General features: G+C 40.3%; 1 protein-coding gene across 30 annotated transcripts in view; it reads right to left on the bottom strand.

Annotated features, from left to right (window-relative positions):
• The window catches only part of MACF1 (microtubule actin crosslinking factor 1), a 328,483-nt gene that overhangs the window by 24,413 nt on the left and 280,959 nt on the right, over positions 1 to 23,111 (bottom strand). For 23 of the 30 annotated variants that reach the window (XM_027059599.2, XM_053211857.1, XM_053211918.1 and 20 more), the window contains 26 exons: positions 22,253 to 22,412; positions 21,566 to 21,892; positions 20,514 to 20,598; positions 19,762 to 20,003; positions 18,851 to 19,057; positions 17,200 to 17,319; positions 16,659 to 16,766; positions 15,547 to 15,765; positions 14,375 to 14,578; positions 12,420 to 12,651; positions 11,573 to 11,799; positions 10,098 to 10,220; positions 9,904 to 10,005; positions 9,187 to 9,288; positions 8,921 to 9,094; positions 8,674 to 8,829; positions 8,332 to 8,529; positions 7,606 to 7,734; positions 6,754 to 6,927; positions 4,265 to 4,420; positions 3,954 to 4,160; positions 3,711 to 3,830; positions 2,889 to 3,058; positions 1,670 to 1,829; positions 668 to 862; positions 203 to 331 (listed from right to left, as the gene is read on the bottom strand). In XM_027059599.2, coding sequence (XP_026915400.2) covers positions 203 to 331; positions 668 to 862; positions 1,670 to 1,829; positions 2,889 to 3,058; positions 3,711 to 3,830; positions 3,954 to 4,160; positions 4,265 to 4,420; positions 6,754 to 6,927; positions 7,606 to 7,734; positions 8,332 to 8,529; positions 8,674 to 8,829; positions 8,921 to 9,094; positions 9,187 to 9,288; positions 9,904 to 10,005; positions 10,098 to 10,220; positions 11,573 to 11,799; positions 12,420 to 12,651; positions 14,375 to 14,578; positions 15,547 to 15,765; positions 16,659 to 16,766; positions 17,200 to 17,319; positions 18,851 to 19,057; positions 19,762 to 20,003; positions 20,514 to 20,598; positions 21,566 to 21,892; positions 22,253 to 22,412 — 4,426 coding nt within the window. The remainder of the gene's footprint in view (positions 1 to 202; positions 332 to 667; positions 863 to 1,669; positions 1,830 to 2,888; positions 3,059 to 3,710; positions 3,831 to 3,953; positions 4,161 to 4,264; positions 4,421 to 6,753; positions 6,928 to 7,605; positions 7,735 to 8,331; positions 8,530 to 8,673; positions 8,830 to 8,920; positions 9,095 to 9,186; positions 9,289 to 9,903; positions 10,006 to 10,097; positions 10,221 to 11,572; positions 11,800 to 12,419; positions 12,652 to 14,374; positions 14,579 to 15,546; positions 15,766 to 16,658; positions 16,767 to 17,199; positions 17,320 to 18,850; positions 19,058 to 19,761; positions 20,004 to 20,513; positions 20,599 to 21,565; positions 21,893 to 22,252; positions 22,413 to 23,111) is intronic. The other 7 variants (XM_027059590.2, XM_053211901.1, XM_027059597.2 and 4 more) reach the window with 1 other exon arrangement.

The raw sequence follows: 23,111 nt of genomic DNA, 5'->3' as shown, positions 1-23,111 counted from the left end.
ACTTTTGTAAAAACAAATGAATGATGTTTAAGGTATCAAAAAACCCACTAGTCCTTTCCCTTTCATTCCTGCCAAACCAATAATCTGGACCCATTCTGGTTCCAGTCCTTTGCACGTGAGGTTGGAAATTCCCAAACAAAAGCAGGAGGCAGCCCTCACCCTGGTGGGTAGCATGGGTCACTGCACCCTGGGGCTGGATTACCTTATGGGTGTCAATGAGAGACTGCAAGGCCTCCGTGTCATCAGGAAGTGCTCCCCGAAAACGAAGCGTTTGCTCTGCTTCAGAAAGCCACTCCAACAGCATGTGGACTGTGTCCCGAAACTCTTCCGCCTGAAATAACGAAGCACAGCAGATTGAGCCTCTCTGCAGCCAAGGTCCCGGACATTGGGGTAATGTCAGAGAAAGGGTCCGGCCTGACGCCTTTGTGTGTCACAGGCACTGATGACCCTATCAAGGCCCCACAAAGGTCATCTTTCATTTGTAAATCTTTAAAAACCAAATTAATTTTTTTCTCTACTATGAGTGAACATTAAAATCTTGTAGAACATTCAGAAGATCAATGTTTGGCTTTACATTCGAGACTGGGTGGAACTAATCCTGATAAAGAAATGAGAATAAATCTGCTAGGATCCTCTCCCTTGGGTTGTCGCCAAAAAAGTCTCTAACCTGTTTTAAGGCCTGCTCCAGTCGGCTTTGTTTGGAGACGGAGAGCTTACACACAGTGTCCCAGCGAGTGCTCAATTCCTGGAGCTGCCCTTTCACCCATGTGGTGTCATCACGGCTATTCTCAATCAACTCTCGGCCTGACCGCTTCAGTACCTGAACGGTTCCTGTTCGCTTTCCCAGTTCCTTCTGGAAAACCTAGAAAAGAAAAACAGAAGAATTAGTTTGCTGAGAAATGTTCTGAACCCATGACATCAAACCACAGAGAAAAGGAATCGTTCAGTCCAGTTGTCCTCGGTAGGTGTTAGTCGTGTGTCTTTTATGCAGAGGGAGGCAGGACAACGTGTAAGAAAGAACCATCAGAAGAGGTGGCTCTCAAGATGAGTGGTGTGGCTCTGGGTAATCTGTTTACCTGGAGTCCCAGTTTCCTAACTTGTAAAACAGTAGTAACGTTACAGCAAGATTTCCAGAATCGTGGGAGTTAAGTAAGAACACATTCTGCCATGCACATAATAAGAGTTCGTTGTAAATTCGAGTAAAGCTGAATGCTTTGTGCTAAAACAAGAGGATATAATGGAGGTCAACATGACAGGTGTAGGTTACACTAAATACCACTGTGCAAGGTGCTGGGCTAGCGAGGGTCAAGGATAGCTCAGAAAAGAACTCATTTTCATTGTAGGAGTCAGTGGAAATGGGTATCTTGAGGGGCTCCTGAATTTAAATTCATTGTGTGACTCAACTGAGAGGTACAAACAAGAAGGGGGAAACCCCAAGACAAATTGTACACATCACCAAATCCAAATCAAAGCAATGTTGGCGAATCCTTTGTGACTGATGCAGAATCCCAGTGATACACACGGAGCGAGGAGTGGTCTCTCTGACAAGCAGAGACACAAGCTCTTCCAGACTTCCTTTCTCCCCTGGATGGTGAGTCGGAGCAGGAGGCCTGCTTAGGTGGAGGAACCCAGGGCTCTGCCTCCACGCGGCACAGCTCCCGCCCCTCACCTTATGGGCGTCCATGAGGTTCATGACCAGGTCGAGGTCCCCGTGCACGGGCTGGTCCTCGGCCAGCTGCGGCTCCACCTTGTACAGCCAGTCGACCAAGGCCTGCAGAGCATCCATGAACTGACCCGAAAACAGCAGGGCCTCCTCCAACTTGTGCTGCCTGAGAGAAGCACACAAACCTCACTGTTTTGGGGGATCCCTTTTCTTTGACTGGCTCACAGTTCTGACTGCTGAAGGGAACACTGCTTGCACTCTACAGAGACAGGGCCCTCCATGCTGGGCTGGTTCGAAACAGATAAACAGTGACAAAGAGCTATGCCTAGACATTTTGAACCAAACTGCTCTCTAGAATGGATTTAGTACAGGAAACAAGTGCAGATACCCTTCTGGCATCTTAGGAGTCCAATGGTTATATATATGGATACACCCTAATGCCCCAAGTTCTGTGCTAATCACCTTACACCACTCAGGTGGAGGAGGACAGTTTCAGCCACAGTCTGAGTCAGGAGTTGTGTGACCCTGGGCTTTCTCTTCACCTCTGTGAACCTCAGTCACCTCATCCAAAAAATTGTGGAGCACAATATAAAGATATCCTAATACTTAGCATAGCATAGTGGGCACCCAGGGACAGGAGTACAACTTATGGAACCAAACTCAAAAGCTTCAAATCCCAGCTCTGCTGCTTAGTAGCTGAGTGACTTTGGGGGAGTTAAAAACCCTCTTTATGATAGTTTCCTCATGTGTAAAATGGGAATAACAGAGCCCGCCTCAGTGGTTGTCAGGTGGATTAAGTGATTAGTAGCCCCTTTTTGGCACATGCTCATTAGTGATTGCCCTGTCAAGGGCAGGTATTACAATGGTTACACGAGGTGCTACGTGCAGAGGCTTTGCTCAGTGCCTGACAGTGAGAGAACTCACTGACACAGCCATCAGTGTCACAACTTAGTCACTGACAGAGAAGTGTAGTTACTAATCTTCTGTTGCTATTGGCTTGAGTTTATGGCCTTCTTGCTAATACGGTAAGGTTCAAGTTTAAAATGAGAATTTTAATACATTTTATTCAACTTCACAACTTGCAATGAATGAACCAGAGATATTGAGATGCTACAAAACCTGTTACTGATGCATTAGCTTTATTGCCATTTTGTGGAATCCAATTAACAGTCTTTGTTAGTTTCAGGATGACATACAGACCCACAAAGCAAATATTCGTACTCACCTCTCCACAGACTTGCCACAAACAGTATCCCATTTGTCTCTGACTTCTCCCAGTAAATTGTCAAGTTTCTGAGTGTCATCAGGAAGCAAAGTCTTTTCTTTCAGGGCTCTGCCAGTTCGAATTGTGGTATCATACACAGGCTGTTTGCCACCAAGGGTTTTCTGAAATTCCTGTTTCCAAAGAGAACAGAAAGAATCCACGCTAAAAGATGATGTCTTGATTTGGAACAAAGAAAATTTTTCAGTGTTCAGGTTGGTAATGGATGTCACTACTTCTTGAGTTAACAACAGCTTATCCTCGAGAAATTTAAAAATTTTGGGTGCGCCTGGGTGGCCTACTCGGTTAAGCATCTGATTCTTGATTTCAGTTCAGGTCATGATTGCACGATTAATGAGATTGAGACCTACATTGGGCTCTGTGCTGACACCATGGAGCCTGCTTGGGATTCTGTCTCCCTCTCTCTCTCTGCCTGTACCCCGGTCTCTATCTCTCTCTCAGAATAAATAAACTTTAAAAAAAAAAAAAAGAAAGAAAAAGAAATTTATACATTTTTGTTTATACTACATGTAGCAGTGCACAAAAATTTCTAAAAGCTTGTTGTTTTAACTGGTTACTCCCACAATCACTTTGTTTGAACAGTTATTTAAATGACTGATTTTTATGGTTAGACCCTATGTAGATACAAGACAGCTAGCTTCATCATCTTGATTTTTCAACATTAACCAATTTTTTTTTTTTCTTTTTTTACTAGCTCTGATTTCCATTTTTTGCAAACTTCAGTGAATACCAAGGTCAGGACCTAAGAGCCATGAACCGCTTTACCTTATGCTTAGAAAGCTGGAGTTTAATTTTGTCCGGGTCATTGGATATCTCCAGCTCTGAGTCCAGGTGACTCTCTGCATCTTCTAGCCAATCAATCAGTTTTTTCCAAGCTTCATGGAACTGCAATTATATAAAAAGTAAGAATGAATATGCAAGCTACACTTTCATGTAAATCATACCAGAGGCTCTACACATGCAGCCCAAGATTGTTCAAGAAATTGGTAGCTTTCTTTCCTAACTTACTTGTTTAGCCCTCTTCCTGGCATCATCCAGTGATCGCCCTCTTTCAATAGACCGCTGGACAACCTTCTCCCATCGAGACTGGACGCTGACCAGCAAATTCTTGATCAGAACAACATCCTGTTTTTGGCTAAGGAACTTTAACTGATTCCCGGTTTGATCCAGTTCAATTATCTGGTCTCGATGAGCATTGACCTCATTAGCAAACACCTGAGGGGAAAATATAGCTCTTTTTAAACTGAAGATAAGATAGAGGAGCTTCTTTCTCAGCTAGTCCCCTCAAAAGGCAGGCGACATTGTAATGTCACAGTTACCTTGTGCTCCTCTATCTGGGAGAGGACAGTATTTAGAATCAGGCTGGGAGGAGAGGCGATGTTGAGATTTTGCTCTGCTAGAGTGAGCCAATTGATGAACTCTTGCAGGGAATTCTGGAATTCTGTTGCCAGGTTGAGGGCCTCTTCCAGCTTTGACTGAATTTTAATTAAAACACAAAAAGAGAAAGTGCCAAATTCAGGAATTGTAGTTTCCAGGACAAAGGCGTGAATTGTACACTAAAAAAAATGATCTCTAAAGAGGAAGCCTCACTTAACCTCCAAACGTGCCCTGTTTACAAACAAGGGGGCAATTTAACGTTAGTGTCTGAAACCAAAACAAGTATGTATAAAAAGGAAACAGCACAATTTGCAGCAAAGTTGCTTTCTCTGCCATTCCCCACTTCCTGGGACATTAAAGAACAGGGATAGAGCTATTCAGTAAGTGTAAGGGAACAGATCCTTCAGCGGTGACAGCTGCAGGGTCTGCAACTTGTTCTGGGCAAAGCCTCACTTCCCTTTGATGTACTTTTTCCAGTATAAAAACAACTGAATGAAAAGCACTTTACTGTAAAGATGATGGTCACTGCATTGCTCTATTTAAATGTTTTCAGAAAATATGGCATCTGAAAATGTGAGGCTGAAGCTCATTCTTTTTTTATTTTTATTTTTTTAAGGAAGCTCTAGGCCCAACTTATGACCCTGAGATCAAGAGTCGTGTTCTACCAATTGAGCCAGCCAGGTGTCCCTGAAGCTCATTTTTAAGCTACAAGCAGAAAAGGTGAGGGGGAAAAAAAGAGCCATAATATTCTAAGCAAAAATGTGACACTAGATACAAATTTTTAGACACTGCTCTAAATCAGAATGGCAAAAACAATGGCTCATTCAGGGCATGTCCACTGCTCAAAAATGCACCCCAATTCCAGAGTCTACGAGCTCCAGAGAAGCTCTACCCACAACACGTAGGTGATGGCCTCTGTCCCTGGTCCATTTAGCAGGCAGGCATGTAATAATGACAGGTTGCTAAAGATGAATATATCTAAGATATCCATAGAAACCCAAGATGTACACTACAAATGTTATTGTTAACTGAGTTATATATACTGTATAGGTTTTTATTTTTCTTTGTATTTTCAAGTCACTCTTGTAACACAGAAAAACACTATTATCAATGTTACAAAAACGTACAGACCTAATGTAAACAAACCAAGAGAAAAATAAAATCTACCTCAAATTTATTACAGAAATGCTTAGAAATTAATAATATTGCAAGTTCCTAGATAACAGGAAATCTTTCCACATCATTTTATCTATTTATTCCTTAATATAGCACCATACACACTTACTACAGAATATTAGTGATACTAAAATGTAAAGTTCTTGCAAAATCAGAAATAACTATCCCTGACACCAAGCCCTTGTTTGACCAGTTTCACCAATGATGGGTAAGTATATCTTGAGGCAACTTGCTCCATTGATGGGAAAACATAGAAATTTCTTGATTAGGAGCCAGAATCTGCCTCAGTTTCTTTAATTAGTCTTAGTTCTGCATTCTGCAGAAATTAGATGATAGTCTGTCAAAGAATTAGAACACAGCCCCACACTCAGTGTCTCTGGTCATTCTTCATATAACAGAATTACCAGATCTCACACTAAAAAAATTCTAGGAAATTAATGGTACTCTCAAAGTATCCATTTATATGTGTGAATACTTCTGTCCATTAAATTTCACAATGATAGGGTTCATGCCTTTGCTTCCACTATATAGCTAGCACAGTGCCTGGCACATACATGCTTAATAACTGTTGAATGGATATGGCCAACAGATTTGAACACATATTTTACATTAGATCTGCCCAGTACAGAAACTCTGTGCTGAGTAATACTCCGAAATTTGGTACTCATAAAAAACAATGTTGTGAGGCCTTGATCCCTGATCACTTTTCTTTTGAAGAGAATTTGATTTCTGAAGAAGAGTGGGAAAAGGTCACAAAATTTACTCCTCTTCTGATTTTTTTAGTAAAATTATTTGCACACTGCCAAATTCCTGTGGAGAATATTAGCCCAACTCCCTGAATGTTCTGTTCCCACCCTCCCAATCCCAAGCCAGTGACTCCAACATGACCTTGTTTTTCAGTAGGAACACAGATCAGTGATTACTATGAGTTATAAGTCCATCACTCAGCAGTTAACAGCCTCATATGTCTCAACTGGTAAAGGCAAAAAAAGGAATGAACGACAAAAGCAGATATTGGCAGAAACCAGTACCATCAATGCAACTTGATATGGATGCAAAATAGAAATTTAACATCAGGAAAGATAGCTTGATTAGTACAAAAATGATTAAATCAAAAACGATAACCAGTTCTGCAACTTCTGGTACTATATAATGGTCTCCAAAAAATCTTCACAGAAACTAGATGGTAATTACATGCGATGGTCAAGCAAACTACTCAAGCCCAATAATCACACACTGTATTTTGTGGTGATACCTTTCTTTCTTCCATCTTACTGCTGACCACATGCCACTTCTGTTCCAAGAGAGCTACACTCTGTTCTGTCTTTGAGCCAGACCCAGAATCATCGCGGCTTAGAAGCATGAGCCTGCCCTTGTCAAGCAGTTGATTATAAGTCTCTTCCTTGGCTTTGAGCTGGGAATAGAGTTCCTACCAAAAAAAGAAAAAAAAGTCAAGAAAGGGATTGGTAATGCCAATTCTCTGAAAGCCACCCACACACAGATTTATAAGCACAGTTGGAAAAGTCCAGGAAGGTCTCATCTTGATCAAAACCCTTTCTTTTGGATTCAGTTCAATTCCTGAGCAATGACTCCTACCATTCTTCGCTAAAATTGAAGTAATTTTGTTATCAAGAAGATTTCCTTAAGGATCAGAGATCACAAAAGTAGACCCCAATAATTTATTTCTCCTTTACTTGAAACATTTGCCTAGAAATTATGTTGGCTTTTTGTCTCAGCCCCTTTCTTAAAATATTGTCACAGTATCTATCAATTTCTATAAGTCCCTTCAACACTCTTTTCTTAGACACATCCATGTTAACATATTTGTCTTAATGCTCTCACCTTCAAGTCAATATTCTTATGCCAACTGACTGACCAACTCAAAATTTAACAGCTCACCAATGTATTTCCAGTCAAGCTTCCCTGTCACCACTGCTGCCTGTGGTAGGGGCTCTTAAAAGCCCACGTAAAAAGCAGTAATCCTTAAGGTCATACTATATTGTCAGTAAAAATGTGCTGCTTTGTAGACTCCTAGATACATACAGGTCTGTGAATTCAGAAAGTTCTGAGTAGGGGATTATGTTCAACTTCAAGAAGCTTCCATTACCATATGTGTATCAAGCTGTTCCCTTGCAGTTTCAGGAAGTCCTCCTGTGGGCTTAGATGCAGAGAGTTGGGTCTCCATTCTAGTCAGTTCCAAGAGAAAATCTTCAATTTCACTGTGGAAACCCTGGGCCTTTGAGAAAAGACACATCAGTAAGGTCAGCAGTCAATTCTCAGCTTCAAAAGTAGACTTCCTAAATGACCACATGAAGAACCTATCCTGAGGGAGGAATTCTGGGTTGCTCACAGGGTTGTTCTGTTGCTGGATTAGCACGGGGCCAATATACTTATTTATTTTTGGAATCTAGCAGAATCCTTTGGACTTCACTGTAATATATGATAGATGTCTGATATAACCTGATGAATCAATCAACAGACTGAAGTACTATTGAACATGGACATGGGGGGAATCCTCACTTGATTTAAGAAATAACTAAATCTGTGAGCAAGGTTTGTTATGGCAAAGATTTACTAACTAACTTTGAATAGTAAATAAAGAGACAAGGCTACAAACAAATCTGAAAAGAATCACTCAATCAAAAGCTATTCTTTCCAGACAAGTTCCAGCACAGAATTAACCATCTTCTTAAGACATGGAGCAGGGGCTGGGGTGGGGAAAGGAAGGTTGGTGAGACATTCTCCAAATTGTTTTCCTTTCACTGACTCAGACAGGCTTTCTTCCGATGTTATGTGCACAGCTCCACCTCCCTAACTTGGACAATACACGCACCTGCTGCAATGTCAACTGAAGCTGCTGTTCTCTCTCCTCTGTTTTTTGTAACACTGACTCCCAGCACTGGTTCATAGTTTCCAAACGGCTCCTTAGGCTGCTGGCGTCATCTCCAGCACTAGATTCAAGAAGCTCATTGCCAGCTTTGTTGACTGTTTCTACTGTGGCTTGATGGGCCAGAACATCATTTTTTAGAACCTAAAAGACGTTGAACAATGTAACTTAGCTCCACAGATATCATCAAGCCTGGTTCCCAACGGTACACACAATATCCAGAGGCTTCTGGTGACAATATTGGGTCTCAAGGCAACAGGCTTAGAGATGAAAACTGAGGGCACTTACATGGTGCTTTGCGAGCTCAACTTCAATGACTTTTGGGTCTCCGCTTACTGGTCTCTGAGCATCCAACAACTCCTCAGTGTGAGTCAGCCAACTCATCAGTTCCTCTAAGGCATGCTGGAACTGGCCAAGGGCCAGGAGAGCACCTTCTAGTTTGTGCTATTCAGAAAAAGACATAAAGGGAATGTTGGTCAGGAAATTAGAAAAAAGGAACTAGTTGTCCACTGATGCACTCTACCATCTGCCTCACCTGTCTGTGGGCAATTTTTTCACCCAGGTTCTCCCAGAGGTGTTTGAGTTCTGTCAGTGGTTCTCGGATAATGTCTCTATCCGTCTCATCAGTAGCTTTCTTTAACATCAGCTCACCCTGGTGATTGAGCTTCTCCATCTCAATTTGCTGCTGGTAAACTTCCACTTTGAACTCCTATCAAAGACATACTAATGTTAACTTCAAACCAAATCTTTAGAAACAAAAAATAAGCAACTCTTCTTCAAAAGCCATTCCTATTTACAAACCTTCATTTCATTTAACTGATCTTTAACAGTGTTGAGGTCTGTGCCAACAGGGGGCATGGTGCAGAGCTTAATCACAGTGTTATCTAGCCAGTCAAACATAGCCTAAGACAGAAATACAAACAGTCAAAAACCAAAAGAACACAAGGAGTTGGGAGAGAATTAGCATTACCTCTGCTGACATAAGTGGACAAAAATTAAAGTACCTTGTGATGTCTGTGTTTTCAGGTGGGGGTCAGAGGTAAGGGATAATGATCTTTATTCCAGTGATATGGGGATTTAAGAACAGAACCAGTGTTATCAGGATAATGGCCAAAATAAATTAAACTCTGGAAAAACTAAATGTGAATAGCAGTTGAGTATTTGTCATGGCCACCTAGCAAGCTCAGGATGTGGTGAAACTACTGTGCCAAGCTGTGCTTCAAGGTAACTTGGTTTTGGAACCTTTTGGCAAGCAATGACTTGCACAATAAGGCCTGCTTCACTGTACAGCCACCCTGAGGATAAATATGATGATGAAGAGCATGGCAAGAATCGTAGAAATTTGGAGGTATTTTTCTCACTAGGAGTGGAAAGCTTCAGCTGGAAATATCAAAACAGCACTGTCTTAGTTTGGAAAATGCTCCAGCCCTGTAAAGGTGATCCACTCAGATGCTTGATCCAAAATATGACAAAGAACATGGAACTTATTTCTATGGTGGTCACTGTGTGGCCTCTCACCTGAAGAGTGTCCTGATACTGCACAGCAGCTTGCATGGCATCCTCAAGCTTTTCTAGCCTCTCCTTCCAGGTTTTGTTTAAGTTCTCCCATGCATTATTCAGCTGGGGGGAAAACAGATTCTTTAATTAATAACCCTCTTCTGTGTGAGTCCACTAATGTTTCATCTGAATTCCTTATCCAGTTTTCCATATACCTCATCAATGCTCTTCTTTACTTCGGGCTTTTCAGTTTCTCCACAGGCAAAAATCAAATCTGCTCCAAGGATTCGAATAAATTCCAACTCCTCATGCAGACCATCTGTCTCTTCCTTAATAGTCTTACATGTAAATGAACAGATCATAAGCCAAAACAGAAAGCAGAACAGAACTTCCCAAACTTTGCAAATGTAATTTATACCCCCATCAACAGCAGATGTTGAACAGAACTGTCAATTTCACAGAAGCCTTTCAATGTCCTTAATATTTCACTTATATAAACAGTGAAATTTCAGACTCAATTTATTTCTCTTTTTCTCTCACACACAATATGTATATATGGAATATATATATATATATATATATATATATATATATATATATAAAACAATACATAAAAAATAGTCTGGGAAAGGTCTAATGAGCTTTAATAATTTATGGAACGTTTATCCTTCCAGCTGCCAGAGATTTTCTTTTTTTTTTTTTTTGAGAGAGAGAACATGCTTGAGTGGAGGGAGGAGAGAGAGAGAATGCCACAAAGTGCATAAAGAGGGAGAGAGAGTGCAGAGCCCAGAGAGGGGCTTGAGCTCACCCGACATGGTGCCTGAACTCAAAAACCTTGAGATCATGACCTGAGCTGAAGTCAGATGCTCAACTGACTGACGCAGCCAGGCGCCCCCACCAAGGAGATTATGATCTACAGCCAGAAGTCTATCATGGGGAAGTATATCAACAAGGCTAAAATAATATAGTACAAGTCACCAACTTCAGAGCTGAGAGACTAACATAATAGAAATGCTAAGCTGTATAATTGTGGAGAAAGTCCGTTCTGTGACAGATCCTAAAAACTGGTTCATGCACTGGCAATGACAGGGGCAAGGAGGGGGAAGAATGGCGGAAATAAAAGACAAAATATCAAGATAGGCAGGACTTTACTTAAAGAGACAAAATGAGATGAAAAATGCATTTCATAAAAACTAGGCTCTCCAAAAAGACTAGAAAAGGGTAGGTCAAAGTAATAATTGTTATCTCTGGATGATGAATCCAGAATTTATTTTCTTTTCTATCTGGTATTTTTCTACATTAAAGAAATTTACTTGAAAAAAGAAATTTACCTGAGAAATAACGTACACTATGGAAAGAACTAAAATCAGAAAGCACATTCTACTAATTTGAATTAAGTTTAAAATTGATAAAAGGATTACTTTTGAGTGATGGAACTACCCTATATCAAAATTACAGAGGTTGTAGGAGTGTATCCAGGCGGTGAAACTTGTATGTATAAAGAAGAGAGAAATCTTTATTATAACGAGCACATATTTTTTTCAAGTGGAAAAAAGTCCTATTAAACAAACAACAATAACAACAACCTCTTAAGGAGTAGGCCTGGGTAAGCAGTTAACACAATATACTTGGATAAAGTGATTTTCTAGAGGACAAACACATAAAAGACAAGGTTTTGTTTCTGTCTTACCTCAGCAGCTTCAACCTGTTGTTTGATTATAGATGGGTCAATGCCTGGGCTTTCCAAGTCATGGACAATGTCCTGGGTGTCTCTGATAGTGGTCAAGAGAGCCGCCATGTCATACCAGAACTTCTCTGCTAGTTCAAGGACATCAAGGAACTTAATTTCTCGTTCTTCAGCTCGAGCTTTGATGTCCTCCCAGAAGAATACCATCTGATCCAATTTGTCCTGGATTTCTGAGGGAATAAACAACAGATATGAATGGGACTTCTCTGAGTACTTGAATCCACTTCATCAGAAATTTCACCCAGTTCTCACATTTTCCCCTGAAATTATCCTTTAAAAAGCTCTACAAATTTATAACCTGAAGGATAGTTTTTTACCTTTGTTTTATTATTATTTCAACATTTGTATTTTCTGCTTATGGTGGTCTCCCACATAAAGAGATCACAGAGATGGCATGGAAATGTGTTATCATCTAATACAAAGGTACTGCTCAAGTGCAAAAGACCTAACTTCTAAAGGGGCTGAGATGAGAACTCTATTTCCAGTGTTCTGTGTCAAACTCACTGTTTCCTATGGAAAGTGTTCTATAAGATAGTTATGCTCCGCCTACATTGGACACTGCAATTCATATTAGGGGTTAAAAGAACATCTGTTTCCTGGCCTAGGAATCCAGCTACCAATTGTAATCTTGTTTCAATGGGGAGATGTGTTCTGAATTCTAAATGACTTTCCAATTACTTGGGGACTGCCTTTACATTCAGTGAAGTGTATCTGGTGGGATGCTGGAGTAAGCACAGCCTAGAATTTACTTTACTGATTTTCTTTAACAATAATTAGATTCATGAAGCACCTTTTGCAGCCAAGTCCTTGTCGGCTCCCTGAGATCGTGCAATGAGCTCTTCTCCACGGCGCTTCAGGGCCTCAAAGGAAGGCTGAAGCTTTTCCAGCTCCACGGTGGCGCTCTTGTTGTCACTGACACACTCTCTGATCTTGTCCACTTCGGCAGGGATCAGCGGTGGCATACGCAGGCGAGAGGAGAGATTCTCCAGAGTCTCCAACATAGGCTCGATTTTATCATGGAACTAAACAGATGTTGCAACGTTAGCCATCACAGCAATACTACTTCATCACACTTCTGCGGGAAATGTTAGGGAATAACAGGTTATGAATCTACTACTCTTTCTGGTAACTTGCATTCGGCTTAGCCCAATGGCTGTCAAGTGTTAGGTCTGCCTAAGAGACTGCTTTGGGCATAGCACACCAGTGCTGGCCCATCAAAAAAAGAAAGTAAACGTTTATTTTCAAAACAAAAAAAGATATCAAGTAATATGCCAGAAATCGACTCAAGTCATTAGTGCTGTCACAGTACTTCCCTGATCCCAACTAGTGTGACAAGGAAGGGACAAGACCATGAAACTGGTGAGAGTCAGTGTGTCAACATTTCAGATGACAGCTGCATGCAACAGATTAGACCAACAAGTTAGAGGCCCTCTACCAACTGTGTAAATGGATGGGGAACTCAATATGCCACATGACTTAGAGATTAAAAGTATCCTGGCATGCAATTTAATAACCCACTATATGTAATAGTGAGAAAGGAAAAGGTCGGCATGATGAAAGGTAATTAAAGAAGGCCAAATCTATCCTTATTCTAAAAGAACAATTTACCTTCCCGCTTTTCAGGTACTGTGAATAACATGATTGTAATTATAAAATTTTCATTTATAATCTGAAGCAGAGAAGGGGGAAAAGGGTGCAATGCAGATATTCTTGCCCCCTTAAGAAGTTCTCTAAAACCAACTCTGGATTCAATGCAATGAAGCTTAACTCTAGTGTCTTACATGGGAGATACAGTGGGATTTCCTTGACAAAATCACTCCCCGCTGCTCCCTCACTTTTAGGTTTTGCCCCAAGTGAGACTGGCATAATAAACCAGACTAATAAAACTTCTTCCACGACAGTAAAGGGCAATTTCCTTAAAGGTAAATCTTCTCAATTCTCAGCTTCATAAGAACCCCCTAATCCCAGTAGGGGTGGGTACCTTACCTCTGCAATCTGTAATGGTGGGCGCGGTCAACACAACAATGAAATGTGACGATGTGGGGAGGACAGGAGCAGGCAGCAACAACACAAAGTAACACATTCCACAATGTGAGTGAGAGATGGGACGGAAGGTGGGGGGAAAAACTTGAGTAAGTACAAATATTAACCAAGAATATTGACACTAAACATAGGAATAAAATACCCAGACATGACAAAAATACCACTAACACCAATATATTAGTTGAAAAGTATGTAGTTACATGCTTTAAACTCCACTGCTGGTGGTTTATGTTTCTCTTTGGCTCTTACTTCTCCCTACTCAAGCATCTTTCTCTGCACCAGGAGCTAGCTGGTGGCCTCTTGAGTAAGAAAACTAATGTGCTGTCTTCCAAATCTCGAAAGTAAGAGGCTGATAGGAATCTCACTTTTCTTGACACATTTGTTGCTTCAAGGTGAATTTATCCAAAATCATCCCTGCTAAAGACTCATCACAATAGAAAAGTTTTCAAGAAAACTGTCAACAGACAGTATATACCAGCCAAGATGAGACACCTCCCTCCCCCCTGCAACCAGCCATAGTGTTGGTATACCAACGTTCCTTGGAATGAAAATGTAATAAGCACAGGTTCCTGATCTACTGATGACATATCATCTGCACGTTGGTCTAGACATTCCAGACCACAGAGGCACACCTGATACAGAGATCTCGTGCTTAGACTAAAGGGTAGTTGAAGGGAACAGGACTTAAAGACACACACATACCTGAGCCGACTGGGAAACAGCCTCGTCCAGAGCCAGTGCCCGCTGGCGCACCTCCTCTTTTATTTGGGCATATAGGTTTTCTGCTTTCTGGTATTTTTCCTCCACCATTTCGCCCTCTTCAGGGTTTAACTCCTTTAGTTGTGGGCCTATCTTTAGCAGCTTATCAATATGGGGTTTGTGTTCAGCAATGGATTCCCTGAGTTGCTATGTAAGAAAATAAAATGATTATTTTTGTACCAAGCTCGTATCAACTTTTAGAGGAAAAAATGGAATTGCTAAAAACCAGCAAGTCCCAGCATCGCACCATTTATGGAAAAGAAAAAAAAATGATCTAAGTCTTAGGTTCTAACACTACCTAATTCTCTTAATTTTCAAAAGCCAGTTCAGATGGCCCAACACCAGGAAGCCTTCCCAGACACATCATCTCTCACTCCTCCTCCCCCTCCCTGTTGATACAAGCTTAATCCCCCTCTTCTGTACATATAAATACTTCCATGCACTATAATTTGCATGGTTAAATAAGTATCTGTCCCCCTCCTCAAACTGAGAGACATTAAGCAGGACAAGGCACAAATGGCAACTTTTCTAGTAATCCAACCACTCCTTGACTCTACTGCTGGCTCCTTCCAGTTTATATCCATCCATGTATAGGAATACAGAGAAAAGAATAAGCGCAAGCCATTAGCCACAAATAAGAGAGACATTAAAAACTATCTTTAATGGTAAAAGCATTAGTTGAAGTGTCTACAAATTTCCCTTTTCCCTAAAGTCCATGCAGCCAATGCTTTCTGACATTGTTTCACTCCAGCTAGGGCTTACCCAAATGGAAAAAGCCACCCAACCATATCCCAAGTCTCATGACGCCCCACCATATCTGGAAAGATTTAAAAATACCCTTGATGTTTACTTAGTTCTTTATTTCTGCAGTACCCAGGTTTCTGACATCTCCATGCTCTTTTTCTTTAATGGATTCATATTAAGGACAAAGGAAGTAATTCAGGTATGTATTGTGTGTGTGTGTGCGCGCGCGCGCAAAAATTCTAACCAATTAAGACTTAACTTCATAACACAGAACTTCCACTTGGTAGGCACTAAAAAACATGTTGTTTTAAAATAAAGCGTAGAGCCAATTTTGAGTTCTGCCATTGCATAAAACCTGGATTGCTCCTTACCCTCATTTCCTCTTGCTGATGCCTGAGCTGCTCATGATCAATGGCTGGAGGAGGTAACTGTGCTATCAGTGCCCGGGTCTCCTCAATCCAGGGGCTGAGCTCCTCGTAAGTTTCCCAAAACTGGTTCACCAAGACCTGTGCCCGTTCTAGACGGGTGTAACGCTCTGAATTGAGCAGACTAATGGCTTCATATTGCTGTATTAGAGACTCTGTCTTTTCCTATGAACAACAAAATATAAAACTTATTACTATCACGAACCCTTCTTTTAAGGAAAAAATGTAGGTATATATCCATAAAAAATTAAAGAATTTCTTCAGTTTTTTATGTCCAGAAATGGATTAATTGAGCAAAATTACAACTGATTTTATTTTCTTTATACTTAACTGAATTTTCTATTTTTTCTTATCATATATATGTATTGTTTCTAGACTTTTTAACACATGAGAGTAGTTTCAAAGACAAACAGAGCAAGCACGACACAGCATAACCTCTTAGAGATGACATACAACCTCAGACATAGCATTATTATGGCAGGTCAGTTCAAGACAGAACATCTCAGGGGCTGAAATGGACCCTCTGCCCACTAACTTTGACTTGTCTTTTCTCCTCTGATAAAAATGTCTTCACAAACCAGACACTTAGGCTTCATATGTTTAAAATGAGTAGTTCAATTTATGAACATTTCAGAGGAAACAGTGGTTAACCATAACTTTTACAAGAACAAGCAAAACTGATCTACAAGTCTCTTGGCCAATCCTTTTAGAAATGGGTATGATCATTTACAAGGGCCTGAAGAAAGAATATCTGCATATGGGTCTGAAAAATCTATCATAGATACTTAGAGAGGTAACTCAAAGACCCTTATGGACTGAAGATACATAGCAATTCCTCTGTTATAAAGAAAACAAACCTGCAATGTATTTCACATCTTCTGGTAGGACTGTTTGGACATTTGTGCACATAGGGTTAGGGACATGGCTCCCCCCAGAACATCAAATTGCACTTTAATACCATTACCAGTGACAGAGGGGGAAAAAAGTCATTTCACAATTGTACTGATTCACCACCATCAAGACAAGATAAACATGGTAAATAAATAAATGCAATTCACCTGTAATATAGCTTTTTGTTCCTCCCCACATGTGCCAAAGATTTCACCACGATGACTGAAGAGTTCATCCATTGAATCTTTGTGTCGAATGATGTCAATAGAGAAAGCCTTTGAAAGTGAACTACAGTTAGGTCACGAAGTAAGAGAACCCCAAGCCTGTGTTACTGAAATGTTATTAGACACAATTTATGAAAAACTCCTCACTCTGATGAAGCCACATCAAAACTATTCTATAAAGTTTGACACTCTGCTATCCATACATCTTCCATGCTTATCTTTTAGTAGCTTACAAAAGTATCATCTATCCTAAAAATCATCCAGAAAACTGCTAACTATTCTTTCCTGGATTAATGGGCCTATTGCTCCCTCTTCACAAAGCAAAAGAATCTCTTCCTCATCTTACCAATTATTTTAAATCTCTAGCCACCATCATGAAACTGCGTTATTCAACCTGTGGCAGTCAGAAACTCTCGTAGTTACTCTAAACCAGTGAAGATTCTTCTAGCTCAGGGCACAGCAGATATGTCAGTGTTACACTTACCTTCTGTACCTGCAGCTGAGCTGTGGTCTGGTCCTGTTCTAGGCGAATTGGACCCAGGGCCATCAGTTTTCGTTTTGTTTCAGCAACCCAAGCTAGTTCTGCATCAGCAGCTTGCTCATACTAATAGGCATATTAAAGAAAAATGAACAAATTATGTTCCTTAGAATTACCATTTCCTCAACACAGAAAGGCCTGGACTTTTACTAATATGGTTTATTTCTACAAAGGAAAGCCAAAACTGGGGAAAATTGCATAAAATCATAAATCAAGATGCAGATAATTTGTAACTGATTATACTTCAACAAATAGGAGTTGATCCTATTTCAACTTCTTTATAAAGAAGTCATAGAATTCAATTAGTGATCCTACAGCTAGAAACAACAATGGAAATTGACACTCCTAAGACTATACTTCTAATCACAATGCTTTTATGAGGCTGTGCTCTCTCCCATCTGCCAATCCTGTTTCCTACCCATACACTGAACAGTAGTTTTAGCCGTATGTTTAAACGCATGGTTAAACATGGCAACAGACAGCTGAGTCAAGCTAACTTGGAAGTACTCTTATAGTTGAAGAAGCATAAGAACACCAAACCTTTAAAGGGTTCTGTGGAAACAAAGAAAACTAAGAACTTGTTCTATGTGACTGTTTAATGAGGTCCCCCAATTATTTCTCTTCAACTGTGCCAACAAACACCAATATTTAAAGAGGAAAGTAGGCTTTTCCCAAGCATGATAAATCTCATACCCAAGTATCTGGTCAAGGGTAGGGATACCAATAAAGACATGTTGGGGATGCACTTGAGAGTCACAGCAAACTTCTGTGTGGTTCACAAAGTATTTGCTTATTACTATGAACCCAAGAAGTCATGTTATATTTACTCTGCACCATGACACATTAGGTACGTATCCAGCTACAAAGGAAAGCAAATAACTTTTTCCAGAAAGCAGGAAGGAAAAAAGATAGAGGGAAATAGGACACCTGTGTTTACTGAGAAGGTTCTATTTTGGATACCTCTATTTTGGTTAGCATATTTGATAGTAATTATAGTTCTTGGTTCCTTCCCCTCTTCCAGCTAATACTAAAACAGTTGATTATGTCAAACTAAGATGGGATGCATTTGGACCTTCTGGTCCTAGATATTATCTACTATCAGAATCTGCCTCTTAACCGGTCAGTAGCTAAGAAGAGGGCTCAAACAGACTCTATCACAAATTCCCGTCTGCTCAAAAAGGGTCAAATATTATGGGTCGGGGCGCCTGGGTGGCTCAGTCAAGTAAGTGTCCCAACTCAATTTCGGCCAGGTCATGATTTCAGAGTTCAAGCAGGTTCAAGTGGGTTCAAGCTTCATGTTGGGCTCTGCACGAACAGCATGGAGCCTGCTTGGGATTCTTTCTTTCTCTCTCTCCGCCCCTCCCCCACCCTCAAAAATAAATAATAAATACAAACATATTTTGGGTCCAACTGACACCCATCTTCACATATCTTTATCCAATCACTTCCAATCACTGAAATAACTTGCTGGATCAGATTTAGCTTACTCTTATTATCCTTATTTCTGACGCTGTATTTATGTGGGTCATAATTTTATGCTTCACACATACATCCCTGCTGCCTAAAACATTACTGTAGAGGTGTTAATAAACATTACCTGCTGTGATCTCTGAATAGCAGCATCAATTTCATCCACCCTTTGTCCCACAGTGTCACTGACCAGCTTGTACTGTTCGTTGGCATCAGACACAAGTTTATCCAGCCCTTCTCTGGCTCTCCAGGGCACCAGCTCTAAGAGAGCACGGCTCACTTCATTCACTGTGTCCAACACCAGCCTGTGCTCCATGACCTCCTTCTTTAATTCCTAAGGAGGGAAAAAAAGTTTTCAGGCCATTCCTTGCTAAATTAAGCACATTAGCAGCTGTGCTGGGTAGAAAGTGCTATCTCTACCACACATCCCAGCAGGGCTCTGACCTCCTTCCTCCACTTATTTTTTTTCTTGTCTTAGATTTTTCAACCATTCCACAGCCTGACTTCAGGCTTAGCTGCTGCTTAGAACTGTCTGCAACACTTCTTGGGCCACACTATCTCTGGGTAGAACAAATACTGCCTCTTTCTTTTTTCTCCTTACTTCAATAGAAATGATAAAGTACTTTAGCCAAGGGCATTTTTAAGTCAATAAGTACCTACATAGTATTTCTGCACATCCAGAACTGCACTAGATCCTGTAGGAGAATCAAACAGAATCCTGAAGCACTCTCTAGAGAATGAGTTACAGAAGTCAATTTTAAAATGTTACACGTGAAGAAAACTTCCCAGGGATCTGGGATTCAGTCTTTTTTTTTTTTTTCCCCTTCAGACCATAACAAGTGCTCTTATATAAGTCTGCCTTTATGTCAAATCTTACTGTCCATGCAAACAAGAGCAAACAAGAAAGGAGGCAGGCAGAACTTTTTGGTTTAGATTTAAGGTTGAGACAGTTGGTGATGACACTTAAACCTTTGAACTTAGGGACTGGAAGAGGTAAAAAAAAAATTCTTTCCCTTTACAGCGTGAAACTCAGTTCACCTTCTGTCTTTGCTGAAACTGGGGTATCTGCTCCCCTGTGGGAGACTGTCCTCCACTGGCTGCCAGCTCCTCCTCCACTTCCCTGAGCCACCCAGTCAGTTCCTCATAAGTAGACTGGAACTTGGTGGCCAGCTGCCGGGCTTGCTCTAAAGTTCGGAGGGCCTTGGAGCTGGTGACCGTGATGTCTGCATAGCGAGTCTTTATTCCGTCCAGTTTCTCCTGGATAAGCAATACCTCTTCACCTGTGGGGACAGTGCATAATTATTTATATTTAAGAGGATATGAGGGAGTCTCCTTTATCCCCCTTTCTTCGAAATGAGCTTAAATTTTATAGATGCTCTCTCCCTATGGAAGCAATTTCACCTAGAATCCCACACTATGGGAAATGGGAGATAAACCTTCCAACTGATAAAAGAAGCCACTTCTGAGATTATTAAGATCTGAATTCAACTGTAAGTGTTTCTAAATGGTCCCAGCACCTCTTGGTGAATGCTGGCCTTGGACATACTGGAGAGCAGGGGGAGTCATCATCTATAACCAAATGTGAGATAATATCTTTTAGTTTTCAAAAGATTTAGCAGGAAACAGGACCCCAGGCTGCCAGCCTCCAGGAGCACATGGTAATACAACCAGTAAATAAATACTGAACTTCTTCTACGTACAAAGAGTAGTGGCTAGTGCAGGATGTTTATTTCCCTGGACATGTGCTTGAGTGACTGCAGAGGTGCTGAGAGATGCACTTTTCAAAGTACCTGTGGTTTGTTTTAGAAGAGCCTGACCATTTTTAATAGCTTGATCTACATTCTTCTTTCTATTAATGATTTCTTCATTTAGAGCCTGAAAGGAAAGAATAGCATGAATCTTAAAACTACAGCACAACAAAGGGAAAGAAAGGTGAGACCTTTAGGAAACCAAGTTTAAAGTAAAGAGACAAATACCAGTTTAGTTTATATCTCAGTTATGTTATTCCTTATCTCTTTGGTTACCCTATTTATTACTCAAAAACAATTAAATCTGATACTTATGGGCAAGCTAATCCCTTGCACCGGATAAGAAGAGATTAGGATTAAATCAGTTTTACCAATCTACTGGTACCAAACCTGAGCCCAAGAAAGGCAGATGTAGAATTCAGCAAAAATGTCTACTGTGTCCAAAACCAAGACTCAGAAAGTTCAAGAGAAGAAAGTCAGCAAGAACAGGCTGAGTTAAATCAGGATCATGGTTAAAAATTCTTAATATTTGAAGTCAATGAATCAGAAGAATCTTAGATTATTTAAAACAACAAAACAACTGCTTTGCCTATTTTTACTACCCTTAAAGAAATTTCATAAAAATGAGATGAAAAGAGAAAATTGTTCTTTCCATTAAGATGACAAATAATCCTTGGGATTTGGGCACATAAATTCTAGAAATATTTTAGAAGTTACAGCTACATGGTCAAACCTAGGGCGATATTTAGGTATTCTGGCTTTGTCACATTACACTCTCTTTCATAAAACTTCTCAGATGGAAACTGAGTGATACATTACCTAATGATGTAAAACATGAGTTGGAACTGAGATGGTCCCTGACTGTACTCTGGATCATCTTCTAGAATTATTGACTCAGTTTGTTAAGTACGAGTATTTCCATGGACTCATCAAAAAATAGATTAGTCCTTAGCAACAAGTCTATAACTATGTGCTTATGTATAAAATGAAGTCGAAATGTTTGGAATTAAAAGAGAAAGAAATGAAGAGAAACATGAATCAGAATTACAACATAACTTAGTAACATGACCAATAAAAATGGAAAACATGAATACCAGGTGGTCAGCATGCTGTTTCTGCAGGACATCCTGTCTGTAATCCTTTACGAACACTGAACTGAGCTTGTCCTCAACCTCAGCCAGCCAGTTGAGCACCTCCACCTCATCCTCCCCGAACAGTCTAGCGTTACACAGTGCCTGTTCAAGCAGGGCTGCTTTCCGACAGCCCCAATCTTGAATCTCACTGTATCGGGCCTGCAAGGAGTCTAGCTTCTCTGACAGCACACCCTGTTCTGCAGAGCATGTCAGGGAGGAGAGAGACTGCCCAATTTTGACTGCCTGGTGCACATCTGTTGCATGGCTTTCTATTTCTTCCTCCAGAGCCTGGAAATCCAGATGGAAAAAATGAATAACAGAAACAAAATAAATGAAAAGTAAACATGAAACAATGAATAACAAATGATATAATAAATTAAATAATAGAAAAAGTTCACCTACCAAAGGGCAAAAATAATATAAAAAGTGAGAACAAAAGCTGTTTTTTTTCTGATGGCAGCCTATTAGTCAATTGTTATTTTTACTTCAAGGATGTGACTATGTCAATGAATAATTTGACCATAGTTCAAATTAAACTTTAAAATATCCCCCCCCCCCAAAACATATCTTCTAGACTGCTATAGGCAGTTAACTTCTGAGATTTCTGACTGCAGTGCTGTGTTCTAATTTATGACAACTCCTCCCTACCTTGTGCCGGATGATCTGCTGCTGGATTTTGGCAGACTGAGTGCCAACAGGCTCTGAGTTAGCAAGCTTTTTCTCCGTGACGGACAAGAAGTCAGAAATAGGCTCAGCTGTCTCATGGAATTGTTTGGCCAGAACCAGGATATCTTCCAGCTGTTTTTGCCTACACAAATATACAGAACAAGCCGCTCAGACAAAAAATCACATTAAGACTGATAATAGTACTATATTCAATAAAAGACCAATCTTCAGGTACATTTTAAGTATCAATAGTAAACACGACACATATACGTAGCACTTTGTGGTTTTAAAGTTTTTCATAAGCATTGCCTCATAACCTTGTAAAGTAGGCAGAATAATTATCTCACTATGACAAAACAGAAAGCTAACCCTGAAGGCTTAAAGATTTGTCCAATTCACCCAGTGAGTAGTTAACAGTGCAAAGAGGACTGTAATCAGGCCTTCTAATGCTCTTTCTCCTAAGGGACAGAGCACATGCATCATCTGAACATAAGACCAAAATAAAGTTTAAAGGCATCAAAAAAATTATCAGTTTTCATCTCTTTCTCCCTGTCACTGCTACCTTCACTGTGAGTTAAGAGAGCATATGAGGAACAAATGCAGACTATGAGCTAGAACTTCTTCCCCATTTCCCCAGCTCCAGTGATTTCAAGCACCAGAACATAACTCTGAATCCAGATTTAAGGCAAAGAAAATGACCTCAGAGTAGCTGAATTTGCCAACACACATGGCAGTCAAAAGAACTGTAAACTTCACAGCTCACTTAGAATTTTAAGTCCTGATTAATATAACATCCATACTAAGCTTAGATTTCAACATACTAAGCTGCAGATTAAAGGCA

The sequence above is a fragment of the Acinonyx jubatus genome, chromosome C1 (assembly GCF_027475565.1).
Source record: "Acinonyx jubatus isolate Ajub_Pintada_27869175 chromosome C1, VMU_Ajub_asm_v1.0, whole genome shotgun sequence".
NCBI lineage: Eukaryota > Metazoa > Chordata > Mammalia > Carnivora > Felidae > Acinonyx > Acinonyx jubatus.
Note: the sequence above shows the minus strand (reverse complement) of the source record. Positions and strands in the feature narration are given on the sequence as shown.